The sequence below is a fragment of the Anabrus simplex genome, chromosome 1 (genome assembly GCF_040414725.1).
Source record: "Anabrus simplex isolate iqAnaSimp1 chromosome 1, ASM4041472v1, whole genome shotgun sequence".
NCBI classification, from domain to species: Eukaryota; Metazoa; Arthropoda; class Insecta; order Orthoptera; family Tettigoniidae; genus Anabrus; species Anabrus simplex.
The window spans coordinates 483,174,383-483,190,614 of record NC_090265.1 but is presented as its reverse complement, the minus strand read 5'-3'; the positions used below and the strand labels follow the sequence as shown (position 1 = coordinate 483,190,614).

The following is a 16,232-nucleotide window of genomic DNA, read 5'->3' as shown; positions in this document are numbered from 1 at the left end:
GTACGCTGGCCACGGAAGCATCTGTACACCTCGTAGAGCCTGTTGGGAGATGCGAGCAGTGTGTGGGCGGGCATTATCCTGCTGAAACAGAGCATTGGGCAGCCCCTGAAGGTACGGGAGTGCCACCGGCCGCAGCACATGCTGCACGTAGCGGTGGGCATTTAACGTGCCTTGAATACGCACTAGAGGTGACGTGGAATCATACGCAATAGCGCCCCAAACCATGATGCCGCGTTGTCTAGCGGTAGGGCGCTCCACAGTTACTGCCGGATTTGACCTTTCTCCACGCCGACGCCACACTCGTCTGCGGTGACTATCACTGACAGAACAGAAGCGTGACTCATCGGAGAACACGACGTTCCGCCATTCCCTCATCCAAGTTGCTCTAGCCCGGCACCATGCCAGGCGTGCACGTCTATGCTGTGGAGTCAATGGTAGTCTTCTGAGCGGACGCCGGGAGTGCAGGCCTCCTTCAACCAATCAACGGGAAATTGTTCTGGTCGATATTGGAACAGCCAGGGTGTCTTGCACATGCTGAAGAATGGCGGTTGACGTGGCGTGCGGGGCTGCCACCGCTTGGCGGCGGATGCGCCGATCCTCGCGTGCTGATGTCACTCGGGCTGCGCCTGGACCCCTCGCACGTGCCACATGTCCCTGTGCCAACCATCTTCGCCATAGGCGCTGCACCGTGGACACATCCCTATGGGTATCGGCTGCGATTTGACGAAGTGACCAACCTGCCCTTCTCAGCCCGATCACCATACACCTCGTAAAGTCGTCTGTCTGCTGGAAATGCCTCCGTTGACGGCGGCCTGGCATTCTTAGCTATACACGTGTCCTGTGGCACACGACAACACGTTCTACAATGACTGTCGGCTGAGAAATCCGGTACGAAGTGGGCCATTCGCCAACGCCGTGTCCCATTTATCGTTCGCTACGTGCGCAGCACAGCGGCGCATTTCACATCATGAGCATACCTCAGTGACGTCAGTCTACCCTGCAATTGGCATAAAGTTCTGACCACTCCTTCTTGGTGTTGCATTTGCTCTGTCAGTCAGTGTATTTTGCCATTAATAATTGTGTATTGAATAGGTGGATCCACTCTTACCCCATTAAATGTGGAGTACTTGTTAATTCTGATCAATATGAAATTTATATCCTATGATGACCTGTAGTCTTTTACCTTCTTTATTCTTCATGCACTCACAGTGTTCGATATCCTGTGCTGATCTGGTTTGAGCTTTAGTAAGTCGATAGATATTTTTCTCACCTTTCTTGGTATCTAGAGCGGCATAGAGGTTCTTTTAGCGATCAGATCTTGCTTCTGCAACGTCTTTCCTGGCCTCTTGCTTAGCTGTTATATATCTTTCCCCATTTTCAGTTGTCTTTTATTATGACAGTAAATCATTATAAGAATTTATTTATAATGGTTTGCCTATTCAATACAATCATGACTGTTCGCTTAAATCTAAATGGTATATATAATATACAAAAAACAACATGCAGTGTCTTTCTTTGTCTTGAATATCTCCTCTTAATCATGATGATCAATAGTGTTAGTGTGAAGGTCACATATTATAATCAAGAACCGGTGTTAGTAAAAAGATCAAGAATACGCTGGAGGAAAATTTTTTCTTTCTTCTTTCGTACAAGGTTGGACCTTAATACCTGACAAAGTGCTTTTAACCATGAAAATTTCAAGGCGGAGCATTGAATATGTTGCCTAGTGGTGGTGACTTAATACTGTAGCTCTACTGTAGTAAAGGCTTTTAGAAAAAAGAAAATGAAAATGTATGCTAATGAAAATATAAATGGCAAGAGTGAAAAAAAAAGTTGGGTAAGTAATAAGGCAAGTACTCATTTGTCCTCCGCCAGCACTACTGAGTGGAATCCCCATCAGGTTATGTTAACGTTTGAATGAGTATTAGCGAGTAATTGCCTTGAACTGCTGCTGTTGAGGGAAAGTGGTGGAAAGAGGGAAGGGAGGAGAGCAGCTTGCCTGTTGGGTGTTTTAAATGGTTAATTACCATACCCTTTGTGAATTTATCTTTATTATTTTGTCAAAAAGGATATTTACTTTTCTCTGAAATTTCATTGAGGTTGAAGTTAGGATTATTTCTGTGGTCAAGGTGTATGTAGATACTTTCAAGTAAGAAAGGCACCTTTGTTAACTGTGTGTCTGATATCCAAATCCTGGTCTACAGAAGAAAATGAGTGGTTATATTCAGTCATACGATTGCTCATCGCTGATAATCAATTGTGCTCGTTGGTGTTTACATGTTCTTTATATGGAGTTGAAAAACTTCTTCCTGTCTGATCAATGTAACTAGCATTACATTGGAAATATTTTAATTTGTAAATACAGGATTGCAGATACTTACTATTGTCATTTAGAATGTGTGTTATAGAATAACTTTGAAGTAGTGTTGCATATTTTAAAAGCTATGTTACATTTTTTTTTTAAATGTGTTTGGGATCTAATTTAAGTTCATAATCGTCGTCATCATATGCAGTTTCCAGTTGTTGGCCAAGTCTGTCTGGAACATAAGCCTCTCCATCTCCTCTTGTCTTCCCACTACTTCCCCCTCGTCACTATTGTCCAGTCCATTCTTCTTCCCTGTACACACTCTTCCACTTCTTTTATCCACCTGTCTCTTGGTCTTCCTCTCAGTCATTTTCCTGTTATCTCCATTTCACGCACACTCGTCGGTATTCTTTCTTCTGTCATTCTCTTCATGTGCCCATACCATCTAAGTTTAGATGCCTCTATCCTGTTCTGTAGTGGTTCTTCTTTTACTATATCTCTAACCTTCTCGTTTCTCATCTTGTCCATTCTTGTCACTTGTATCCTGCTTTTCAGAAATTTTATTTCACTTACCTGTATCCTAGTTATGGCTCTCTGCTTCATTACCCAAGTTTCTGCTGCATACGTCAGACTAGGTACATAGTACGTCCTATATATCACTCTTTTGCTTCTCTGAGGGACATCCTTGCCCCAGACCAGGCTTCTGACGCTTTTCAGGAATGCTCCTGCTTTTTTTTTTTCCAAACTCAATTATTTCCTTATCATTTCTTCCACTTTCCTCTGTGATACTTCCCAGGTACTTGAAACTCTCTACCTTCCTGAGCTGTTCCCCTCCAAGCATTATCCCTCTCGTAGGTCTCTCCTTCTTTCTAGTTGTGATCACTATCTCGCTCTTTTTTGGTATTAAATTTCATTCCGTATTGTTTCACCTTCTCTTCCCATGCATCTAACTGTTCCTGGATATCCTCTTCCTTTTCTCTCCAGACTAACAAGTCATCTGCTGACATCATCACTTTAATTTTTCCTTCCTCAATTTTGCTTGCCACTTTTGTCATACATTAAAGTCTAATAGTATAGGGTGTTTACAAATGAATATTGGAGTTTTAACGCCTTATAATATTGAATATGTTAAACTTACAGTTATACATTATATGTCAAATGAAAGAGCAACTCGAACAGTTTTGTTTGTTGGCACCAGTGCGCATGTACGTGCAATGGTTTCGCCGCAGTCCGCTAGACAGCGGTAGTAGCAAAGATGGCGACTAGTGAACAGAAAGCTTTTTGTGTTTTGCAGTTTGCAAAGACAGAATCTGTAGTTACTGTGCAACGTGCGTTCTGCATTAAGTTCGGTTGTGATCCTCCAAGTGATGATAACATTCGCAGATGGTATCATACGTTTGAAGACATCAGTTGCCTTTGTAAAGGGAAGAGCAAGGGACGACCAAGATTAAGTGAAGAGACTGTTGAGCGAGTGAGAGAGTCATTCACTCGTAGCCCAAAGCAATCAGTCCGGAAGGCTAGTCGTGAATTACAACTTCCTGCGTCGACCGTTTGGAAAGTTGTAAGAAAACGCTTACTGCTACGTCCTTACCATTTACAGTTATTACAGGCTCTAAAGCCGGCAGACCACAGATTACGTGCCAACTTCGCAAATGACATGTTGTTACATGATTATGAGTTTATGAATCGTGTTGTTTTCAGTGATGAATCGGTCTTTCACCTTAGTGGACATGTAAACACTCATAATGTGCGCATCTGGGGCTCAGAAAATCCTCACGAGTTGGTACAAATGCAACGAGATTCCCCTAAAGTGAATGTTTTTTGTGCCGTATCCCGGCGAAAGGTTTATGGGCCTTTCTTTTATGGTGAACGTACGGTAACTGGTACTTCTTACCTCGATACACTAGAGCAATGGCTCTTCCCTCAGTTGGAAGAAAATGAGCCAGCGAACTTCATTTTCCATCAAGATGGTGCGCCACCTCACTGGCATAAAGACGTACGCAATTGATTGAACGTCAGTGTACCCGAGCGCTGGATAGGCCGCAAGGGCCCCAATGACAGGACTTGCTTGGCATGGCCTCCACGTTCTCCCGACCTAACGCCATGCGATTTTTTCCTTTGGGGCTTCATCAAGGATCATGTGTACATGCCTCCGCTACCAGCTGACCTTCCTGAATTAAGAAACCGGATTGAAGCAGTTGTTGCTGAGATTACTTAAGACACACTTAATAATGTTTGGGAAGAACTCTACTATAGACTTGATGTATGCCGTGTAACAAATGGTAGTCACATTGAACATTTGTAAAGTTCGTAATAAAACTGTTTGAGTTGCTCTTTCATTTGACATTTAATTTATAACTGTAAGTTTAATGTATTCAATATTATAAGGCGTTAAAACTCCGATATTCATTTGTAAACACCCTGTATTAAATAGAGTTAGCTTTCCAGATTCTTCTTCCACTCCCAAAACTCCTTCATCCTGTCGGACCTGGCTGCCCTTTGGTTGTCAGTAATGGTGTACTTCCTTTGTTCAGATGTTATGAGTTTGAATCGTAAGTGTTTATTCCTTAGAATTCTCTTCTCTTCTCTTCTCGCCTCCGATTCAGGACATTGATAAATTTAATTCTTCTAAATCATTCATGATCTCTGTGAGCCAAGTGTTCTTTGTTTTATTTTTCCAGAAGTAATTAAATAACTGTTTCACTAGTCAGGTTTCTGGCAGTCTGAATACATGACAAACAAAGGAAATTCTTATTTTCTGCACTGTATCTGTTATTGATTCTCTTTCACGTTATACCACATCATTAGGTAATAATCTCCATTGGCCATCAACTTGGTGTTTCTTATTGATGATTGTCCCACACAAATTGCTATCTTCATGCAGATTCTCACCACCATCCAGTACTCGCCAAGAGGGTGAGACGAATTTGTGAGTCATCAAATATCCAAGTGGAGATGGACACGCTCAAAGTCACGTTCAAGCTTAATGGTTACAGTGATTTGCAGATTCAGAGAGCCCTACCCACAGAAATGACCAAGCAAAGATCACAGAAGGAAGAAGTGAAAGGAACTGCCTACTTGCCTTACATTCACAACAACACTGATCAAATTGCCAAGGTCCTCCGCAAACACAATATAAAAACAGTGTTTGGCACCGCCACTGAAATTGCTCACAGTCTGGGTAAAACCAAGGACAAATTATCCCCACTGTTACATCCTGGAGTATATGCAATTCCCTGTACTTGCAGTAAGGTATACATCGGCCAAACATGCTGGTCCATTGGTACCCATATCAAGGAATATGAACGTAATATTCGTCTCAACCGGCCAGACAAATCAGCAGTAGCTGAGCACGCTCTATCGTCAGGTCATGATGTCTTGTTCCAAGATGCTCGAGCTCTTACCCTCACTAGACACTATATGTCCATGATTATACGGAAAGCTGTGGAAATACGTAGAAATCCTAACAATTTCAACAGGGACACTGGCTATCAATTAAGTAATACCTGGCTGCCAGCCATTAAGGATTTACATATCAAGAATCAAGAATCTTTATTTGCCATTGACCATATACAATGAAATAGGCTTCGTCAACTGATGATAATTTAGTACTTAATATTACTAAGGCTAAATGAACATACACCTTGTATTAAAACTTAATACTAACATTATGCATTTCTAAGAATTCAGAGGTACTATAAAATGGATTTTCTATTAACCGATCATACATTTTTCTTTTAAAATTACTTAAAGGAGTGGACCGTGCAGAATGTGGTAATTTATTATATAATCTTAAACAACTGATTTTATCTGAGTGGGCAGTTTTTGACAGCCTGTGAATTGGGATGTCAATGTCTGCTTTATCCTGAGTATCATGAAGGTGAATGTTTTCCCTAGTACTGAATTCATTTATGTTGTTTTTAACATATGTCAAAGATATATAAATATACAAATTTATAATTGTCAGTATTTTAAGCTTAATGAAGAAAGGTCGACAATGGTCAATTGCACCAGCTCTACACATTGTTCGGACAACCTTTTCCTGTATTAGAAGAATATTATATACATAAGAATGTCCCCATAATAACAGTCTATAAGTAATGTGTGACTGGAAGAGACCAAAATATGCCATCCTTAGGTAGTCACTGCTAACTAAATCCCTCAATTTCCGTATCAAATAGGAGACTCGTGATATTTTTTTACAAACATGATCTATGTGTGTTTCCCAGTTCAATTTGGCATCAATATGAAAACCCAAAAGTTTGACTGACTGACTTTCAATATCTTTGGATAATCCCAGTGTGAGAAATTGAGTTTTATCTTGATTGCACAACAGCCTGTTGGATGAAAACCAGTGCATTGCAGTTGCAAGACCTTCCTGTGACATCCGATGCAAACCTGAGATGCTCTGGTGTTTTGTAATTAATGTTGTATCATCCGCGTACGATATAAGAGCATGACATTTGACATTTTGCGGTAAATCATTGACTGCCAGAATGAATAAAAATGGACCGAGGACAGAGCCCTGTGGCACACCAGTTTTAATTTTCTTCAAAGTGGAATACCTATTTTTAATTGAGACAGACTGATATCTGTTATTTAAGTATGACTTAATTATGTTCAGCGAGGGATACTCGACACCATACATCTCAAGTTTTGCAAGTAAAATTTCATGATTAATACAATCAAGAGCTTTACTCAGATCACATAACACCAAAGAAATCGCCTGCTTGTTTTCAAAAGCTGTTAATATCAATTTCAAGAACAGCAGTAGTAGTACATTTACCTTGTCGAAACCCAAACTGACAGTCGGATAGGAGATTGTAAGTTTCAAAATAGTTGCTAAGTTGATTGTACAAAAGTGATTCAAATATTTTAGAAATTATTGAAACAATTGAGACTGCACGATAGTTCTAAAGAAATTCTTTGTCCCCACTTTTAAATACTGGAATAACTTTAGAAATTTTAAGTAGATCAGAAAAACTCCAAAGTCTAAACACTTATTAAAAATAAAAGCTAGAGGTTCAGAAATCAGATGTATTATTCTTTTGATGATGTAATTAGATAACCAATAACAATCCATACTCTTAGAGTTTGATAATTTTAAGCTAACTTTATTTCATCAGATGTGATTTCAACCCAATGGAAAGTGTTTCGGCAGAAAAAGAAGAATTGATGAGACATTTATACTCACTGTTTGGATGCTAAGAAATACAGGAAAGACCACAGCTCTTGCTCTACTTGGGTTGCTCAAGGAGACTTAGAGGCTCAACATTGAAAGGCATTGATGTTTAACTTACAAGAAAGATGAATAAGTTTCTCACTGAGAAGAAATAAAGTTTTGTTTCACTTTCTATAGGATTAGTTTCTTTTATTTGTCTTTTTCATTACAAATGCTGCAAGATTTCTTTGGCATATACGGCAATTTCATCAAATGATAGTTAATACAATGATAGGTTTTCTTTTCTGGTTTGGTAACAACCAAATATTACTGCAGTTTTCTTTGGGTGTGCTGCTTAAGAGCTCTGTCCAATACAGCAACTGTGAAGTCTGCATCTTCTTTGGTGATACACATTGGAGGCTTCAGACGAAACACCTGAATCATGAACAATTGCATTAGATAATACTGACTATGTAGCTGGTATGTAGGCCTAAGTATAAAAGTTTGACTCTGGTGAGGGCAGTCAGATATCAAATTCACTCTGTGTCGTGTTATAATTTCAGAGTATACACATCAGTTTCCTACATATGCAAACATCTGAGAGACTCTGAATTACTTTACATGTACCAAAATATCCCATTGTCATCTAAAACCCCTTGTCTGGTATCTTTTCTAGCATATTCTACTCACTCAGAATTATGATTGCCATACTCAATTTCTCTGTTGGCTTATGTCTGTACAAAAGAACAATTACTGGTCAGAGAATGCAGTATTTCCAAATGTGGCTTCACTAATGCCAGTATACATGTTGTCTTGTTCCGTCCATTTCAACTTTTTCTGTTGAATATTAGCTGTTAGCCTGTCTAATACTGTCCCAGTAGATGACTTTATTCCCTGACTTACCTTTTAGTCATTAACCTTGCGAGTGAAGAGTATTTCCAGATAAACAGTAAATAATCTAGGCTGAATTATTTTCATAAACATGTACATTACCATGGCTACGGGTCAGTTGAACCTATCCACTCTTTAACTCTCTGGGGTCGATGACCTAGATGTTAGGCACTAGAACAATAATTATCACCTAACTTTTGGGTTACCTTGTATTATGATAATTTTGAAGCACCTGTTACTGGAAAAGAAATTTGTGATACAAAATTCTGCACCACACATGCTTCAATCACTGGGAATATTGTATCTTCAAAGTCATTATTTGATTCCGAGTTAGAAAGTAGTTCAATTAAAGGTCAGAACATAGATTACCGAAATGTTTAAATATTATGTTTCTCAAACAAATACACGCTTAGCAGTCAGCTATTTTGACATACCAAGAGAAGTATTAAACTTCTGAATACTATCACAAGATGTTGGTTAATATCATTATAGCCAGCTATAGCTAAATAAGTACAGTTCAATGTATAACTAAAAATGGTTAAAAAATGTAGCAATTGCTCTGAAACCAAAAATAATACTACTATATATTTCTTTAACTTCTCTTACCGACATTCCTAAGTTTCAAAATAATGTACCAAAAATTGTGCACTTGGGACATGGATCAGATTTTGGAAATATTTCCTCTATTTGGGCAAAATATTTGTATTTGCTTCATCACCATTATCATCTGGAACAGTTTTCAACCAGAGGCTGGGTCTGCTTGGAACATAAGCCTCTCCATTGTTTTCTGTCCATCCACCACTTCTCTTCTCTCACTGTCGTCCAGTTCCCTCCTTTTGCCTTGATGCTCTTCTTTACACCTTTCAGCCAATGTTCTTCGGTCTTCCTCTAGGTCTCTTTCCTTTCAACTCGATTTCTAACATCTTTCTTGGGCTCTGATAAATATGTTAATTAATTAGTAATTTTGTATTAGACTTCCCAAATTTTTGCATTCCCAGTTTATAACAATCTTTTGCATCGTTGTTCTGGGTTAATAAATTTGTGTTAAAGTCTCCAAAAAGTATCACGTGCTCGTATGATGGTAGCAGTCTCAGTAAGCTGTCCTCTAAGTCACAGAAATCTCGCACTGTGTCAGGAGGCCTATATACTACACCTACAAGTATTTTTACAGAATTGACAAACACCTTTACAAACATGTATGTATACAGGGGCAGTCTTTACAGCACGAGTAGGCTTGTGAATGACTCTACTCTTGAGCATAGATTTGCAATATAGGGCAACCCTACCACCTCGTCTATTCGTCCGATCATGTCTATGAATATCATAGCCCGATATGTCAACCATGCTTGAAGGGATCGAACTACGGAGCCAACTCTCGCTTACAGCAGCAATATGAATTGAACTGTCTTTAAATATTGTCTTCAGTTCGTCGAGGTGAACAATGATGGATTGGCTGTTGACATGCACACAAAACAGGGTGCGATTAAATGACTTCTTCCTTCTCTAAAATAGTTTGGGTAGAATAGGAGGGAGAAAGTGCTGAAACAGTCGTATGCAAGCCGTGTCCTTCCAGACGTATGTTCCAGTGTAAGGGCTGTGAAGGGGTTCTGTCCTACTGAACGAGTGCTGAGGGGTGAGCTGCCTCTGTGCCCCGCTTATATAGGCTTAAGAGGGGATGCGTGTAGATGAGGCAGCACGGGTGTTAGCCGCAGGAGGCAAGTGAAGGGGTACAGAAGGTACCCCCCTCCCCTATGCTCTTTATTATATAGATAATTTATATACAAACATGAACATAGCTCAATGTCAGAATACTGGCCAAGTTAATCACCAACATAAAGAAACAAAATATGAGAAAATTTCTCCTGCAAGGTCAAAACCTTAAATTTAAATACTAGAAACAAAATATATTAACGAATATTAGATGAGACTATATACATTAGAATCACCTCCAAGAACACTACCAATCACAGACTGCTGGTCCTCAACGGGATGCTGAACACACACTCGAGATAGACACTACTGTTCACTGTCTTCAAGGGGTGGTAACCCTGTCAAGGACCGGATTAATGGTGATAATGTGGATTGCCGGGGGTGCTGTCTAGGCGAGGTTCGACAGATCTCTCCTAACAAGGAAAGAGCTATTTCTTCTCGCTTTCCTTCCTGCCCAACGTGCTCTACGCTGAGAGAAGACGGTTGTGCGGGTGACCGCTGGTTGACGGGAAGGTGGCTGGTACTGGAATCACTCAGGAAACACCGCGACCTGGTCGCCTGTTGCGCAGTCCACTTGTATGGTGATGTCTCACCCCTGAGACATCGCCAGGTAGAGCAGATTTGCTCTGTTGAAGTATTTTCTTTGGGCGTTGTCGAAATGTGGCCAGGCGCTGAGTCCCCAGAGGGTGGTTGCGGCGTCATAGTGATCCCTGCCCGCAGGTTTAACGGTTAGTAGATCCTTGAGAGCAGTTGCAATTTGATGGACCTTGGTGTCGGTGGGAGTGGAAGTCCCTTGTCGTAGGATGGTGCCTGAAGAGCCCACCAATCGATCTGGCCATCCTGAGTTGGATTCTGCATTCCGCAGTCTTTTTCATCTGCATCGCCCTCTAAAACATCATCCAACGTATTTTGGATGGACTGCTGTACTGCGGCAAGCTCCTAGACAGCCTAGTGAATTTCATTGCAAAACTGGAGCATTTTATTGTAGTAGAGTATGTAATTTTTTGTTATTTTGGCTATGTTTGAAGTGTAAGATGTATCTTTTAATTATATAACATGCTAATTTATATCAGATTTATACACATTTCAATATTTTTAGTGTATTTTGGTGCATATTTTGGCTCAATTATCTGAAGCCTGTTAATCACGTAATGCCTATCTACTCTTAACAATTCTCTAATAGTTTTTCCTACTCAAACCTCTTCCATTTGTGCATTTCTTTTCATTTACTACACTACACTTCACCAACACTTTTACCAATCTTTAAATGTGTGTATTACTACTTTTTGCTTTAATCACGTTTTCCAACCTCTCAAGCATGCTCAGTGTTGCAATGCTGCCCTGTGGAATTTGCTCCCATTCCTCTTCAAGAACCTCTCATAGGTCCTGTAGGGTGTCAAGATAATTCTGGTGGACTGTTGTTCTCAATTCCTCATAAATCATCAATGGGATTCAGCTCCAGACTATGAGCAGGCCATACCATTACATGAATCCCAACTTCAAGTATGGTTGCAAACAATTGGTAACATGTGAGTGAACATTGTCATGCATGAGCAAGAAACCATCACTAATGAACGGAGCAAAAGGAATAACATTCTTCTGAAGGATTTCATCCACATGTTGACATGCTGTAAGGGTCCATGAAGACTAGGTCCATCCTTGATATGAAACTTATTCCTACCCACACCATCACAGAACCCCCCCCCCCAGGGAAAAAAGTGTAGGGGAAATATCTTTCCCAAGTCCTTCTCCACTCTCTTTTCCATCCAGTATCCGTAGGCAAAATCAAGACTTGTCAGTGAACACCACTTTTATCTTCCTGTCACGATGTTATGTCGCATAACACAGTGAAGCAATGTGATGTTGTTGGACGAGTTCAGGACCTCTCCTAAGCTTCTACAGGCAACTCTCTGACTGATGAACGTCCTTCAGACTTACTGGGTTTGATTTTGTATTTCAACGGCAATGGGATGATGGTAACGGAGAACTTGTATCGTAGGAAATGGTCATCCCTAGCTGATGAGCCTGTTCTCGGCCTCTTATCTTGGTCTCCTAGAAAGATGTTCAATTTCCCTGTATCTTTGTACTGTTCTGCAACGTAATGCCCATTACAAACATATCCCACCAAGGAGGTGGCTCATGGCAGCAGCATGTTTTCTCTTTAAAAATTATTTCAAATAAATAGATATGCTTAGGAATCCATTTCATTTGAAGATATACACTCCTAAGTAAATGAAAACGTATCTGGATGAAGAAAGCACTTAATAAAATGTATTGTGTAATACAAAATTGAAGTACCCAGAACGGGAGGAAGAAACAAAATGAAACTTCGCATATTGAGAGAATATGTGATGTTATTTCAGTGAGTACAAAGTCGAATCAAATTTACAAAGAACTTGGCAGTATGAGCCCACATATCAGTATGACTTTGCACTTCCTCTGGCCTGGGTGCATGCACTGATTCGGGTGGGATGGGTGTTATAAAGCTGTTGTATCCTCTCCTAAGGCTTGCAACTGTTGTAACTGATCTTTGATATCCTGGATACTGGCACTGAGATGGAGTTGACGTCTATGCTGGTCCCACATATGTTCTATTGGGGACAGATCTAGAGATCTTGCTGGCCATGGGGAGTACCTCAACATCACACAGACAGTTCAGAGAGGCATGTGCCGTTTGTGGATGTGCATTGTCTTGTTGAAAAATGGCACCATGACACTGTTGCATGAGAGATAACACATCATGATGCAGGATATCAGTGATGTTCTGTTGTTCCATCAGAGTTCCCTCAATCACTAACACCCGTGACTTGAAGTCATACCTGATGGTTCCCCACACTGTGATGCCAGAAGCAACACCGCTGTTCGTCTCCAAAACATGGAAGAATAGGACCTCTCCCCAAGTCACCGCCATACTCGCAGACGGTGGTCATCCAGGGTAGTGCAAAACCGCTATTCATCAGTGAAGACTATACATCTCCATTCATCAGCAGTCCATGCTTACTGGTCACGACACCACGCCAAACACAGCCGTTTGTGTCATGGTGTTAACGGCCGCCTACGCATGGGACTGTAGATCCCCAGTCCAGCTGCTGCTAGTCTCCGACCAATGGTGCGGGATGACACAGAATGTTGCAGGGAGTCCATTACTTGTTCTCGGATGGCAGGCACAAATGTGAAGGGGTGACAATGTGCTTGGTGCACAATACGGCGATTCTCCCTTGTGGTGGTCAGATATGATTGACCAGAACCTTGACGACGAGTATGTCTGCCGTCACGTTCCCATGCAGTCCAATATTGGACCACTGTCACATCCGAATGCTCCACAAATCTAGATATTGCACGATTCGACCAGCTGGCCAAATGGAGACTCACAATGAGGCCCCTTTCAAACTGTCAGGTGCTGATAACGCTGTTTTATACATCTCTGTGTCCTTCACAGTGATCACTCAACATCTGACGCTGTTCACATCCTGTATGTATCCTACCAGGCCTGATAACAACACTAAATACGAACAATACTAGTGCACTCTGGTGGCCATTCTACCTGTCGCAGAGAATTGCAACTCCTAATCATTTATATACCCACCGAATTGACATCTGACCATTTCTTGTGGGTGCTTCAATTTTTTTTTGGTCAGGCGGTATATAATGTAAAAACAGTTATCAAGCTACAGGAGAGATAAAGTGAAGATCACAGGGTCAGAGTCTAAATACTCCTTTAATGCAACGCATACCTGATAACCTTCCCCATCAAGAAATATAACAAAAAGTACTGAAGTTGCGTCTATTGCACAATTAGACAAAATTCCTTCAATATTTACAATGTGTGTGTTTTTTTCTGGTCCATGTATTAGACTGTATTATACACTGTTCAAAAAAGAAATTTGGTCATGTCTATAGATGTTCCTAACTACATCGTATGAATATATAGTGGGATGAGTATTGGATTATTATGGCAATAACATGTCCTGGTTACATAACAGAGGACTCCACTGATATCCAGATGTTTGGGAGGTGTCATTGTCAGATGAAAGGTTCGAGTGCCTCAATTCAAAGTGTGTGCGAAGGTTGATCTGTGTGGAATGTGGTGTTTACAACTCATGGATGATTGTGCAGACCAGGGTAGGCAAAGTGGGAAGCAATTGTTGTCAAAGCAACTCGTGTACTTACACTGCTTCAAGAAGGCTACTTGCACAGGTATGTTGCCAGAGTGCTTGGGGTTGTTCAGAATAAAATTTGGTATCTGTGTAAATGTTTCCAGGAGAAGAATGGAAGTGTTGCCAGTTGCCCTGGTACAGGCCACCAAACGAAAACAACCTCACAGCAGAATCGTTTTGTCTCTCTACAGGCTCTCCAAAACTGCCAAGTTACATCACAAGCACTACTGGTCGACCTAGAGCAGGCTTATGGAATACGAGTTAGTGACTAAATGGTCAGAAACAAGCTTTAAGAGGCCAAGTTAAGATCCCGGCAATCCCTTCAAGTACTCACACTGGACTGACATCAAAGCAGGAGACTGCAGTTTTTCCGAGATCATCTGCACTGAAAGCTGATCTCGTAATTCGCAATGGATCCTTAACTACTAGACTGTACATTGGCAAGATCTTAGTGCCACACATGCTTCCTCAATTGATGCAACTTGGAGAAAATTCAGTACACATGCATGGTATTAAGTTGCTTTATTACCATGAAGCCATTCTGGTGTATGACCAGGGTCCACTTTGTTTGACATGTTGTGCAATGATATTGAGCGTCAAAAAAGAATTTTTTTTTTGCAAAGATGATGATTTGTTTTCGTTGAATGTCTGTTTTAATTTCAATATCCATGCATAACATAAAGATAGGGATATATAAAAAGTAACCAAATTCCTTTTTTTGTGCAATGTATTATTTGAAGAAAAAAAAAAAAGCTCTGCGACACATTTGGCCCATTAAAGGTCTAGTTCTTCTTTGACGATTGTTGCCTTAGACAAATGGCATGCATGCAAATGGAGTGTTATGTGTTTAGCTTTTTGGTTGAACTCAAGAAGACTGATTGCACTCAGTTTCAGCCCTCCGTCCAGGTTTAAAATCCTTCGATAAGCCAGAAAGGTACTCAGGACCTCCAAGTAAGGTGCAGACGATTTACCTGTTCACCATAGGGTTGTGTTATGCTATTGAAGTGATGGGAATACTTGTGTTTTGTTTCAGTAGCAATAATAACAGCAGCTTAAAATTTGAATTTACTATTAGAAAGTGCCTACTTTCAGGCAGTAGGTGGTTTTCAATATGCTTAAGTTTAATCACTCAAAATTTGGTAATTTAGTGATGCCTTAGCAAGACCGTAACAGGCCACATGGCTCAGTACTTGGAAGGATGATGATGATTATGACATAACCTCTCCTGCCCAAAGGCCAACCTCACCTTCCCAAGATGAAAAAACCTGTTCCCAGCCCTGTTGACAGAGTCACGGCGGTATAACCGTTACATCCATTATGGAGGAAATGCTGTGATTTCAGCTAGTCCATTAGCTGAGAGGTGGCAGCCCCACCAATGGTCTTACTTCCTTCAGGCTAGCAACCCGTCAGAAGGACATTTGATTGCTTTCAAGTCTTGCAAAAAGTAAAATGCAAGACCGTAATGGGTCACATGGCCCAATACTTGGAAGGAAGATGATGAAGATGATGAGTGATGCCTTACATTTCCATGAAGTCCTCCACATCCTATTAGTAGTCCCATGTCTTTGCAGTCCTCCCAGATGGCAGAAAACTGGGACCGGTTCATAGGAGTTCTGCTGGTTTTGTCCGACACCAACTCAATTCCAATCATCAGTCCTTTCCCTCGAACGTCTCCCACACAGCTGTGTAGATCTCGTAACCTGACTAGGCTGGTCAACAGGTATGTGCCTACTTCATGACAATTCTTCTGTGTATTCTCTTCTTCTATCACCTGAAATAATATAATTCATTAGTTAATTGGAATTCATGATCATTTTCATTTCTGAAATTAAATCCACACTAATGAGAATGAGCTTATTTTCTTCTATTAAATTATTCTCATTTTGGTTTTGAACAGAGTTTTAAGGCCAGATGCCCTTCTTGATATCACATGATTTTTCAGGTGAAAATTCCAACATAGGATAGACAGTTTCAAACCTCAACCATCCACATGGAAAGCCAGCAGCTA

At 40.7% G+C, this 16,232-nt stretch overlaps 2 protein-coding genes across 3 annotated transcripts in view; one reads left to right on the top strand and one right to left on the bottom strand.

Moving 5' to 3' along the window:
* Nucleotides 1–16,232, top strand: part of LOC136867486 (protein maelstrom) — a 156,144-nt gene that overhangs the window by 123,792 nt on the left and 16,120 nt on the right. The gene's annotated exons all lie outside the window — the stretch shown is intronic.
* Nucleotides 7,645–16,232, bottom strand: part of LOC136867476 (alanine--glyoxylate aminotransferase 2, mitochondrial) — a 143,490-nt gene continuing 134,902 nt past the window's right edge. Inside the window, exons 9-10 of the mRNA XM_067144688.2 lie at nt 15,747–15,995; nt 7,645–7,901 (exon numbers count right to left, since the gene is read on the bottom strand). Coding sequence (XP_067000789.2) covers nt 7,794–7,901; nt 15,747–15,995 — 357 coding nt within the window. The 3' untranslated portion in view covers nt 7,645–7,793. The remainder of the gene's footprint in view (nt 7,902–15,746; nt 15,996–16,232) is intronic.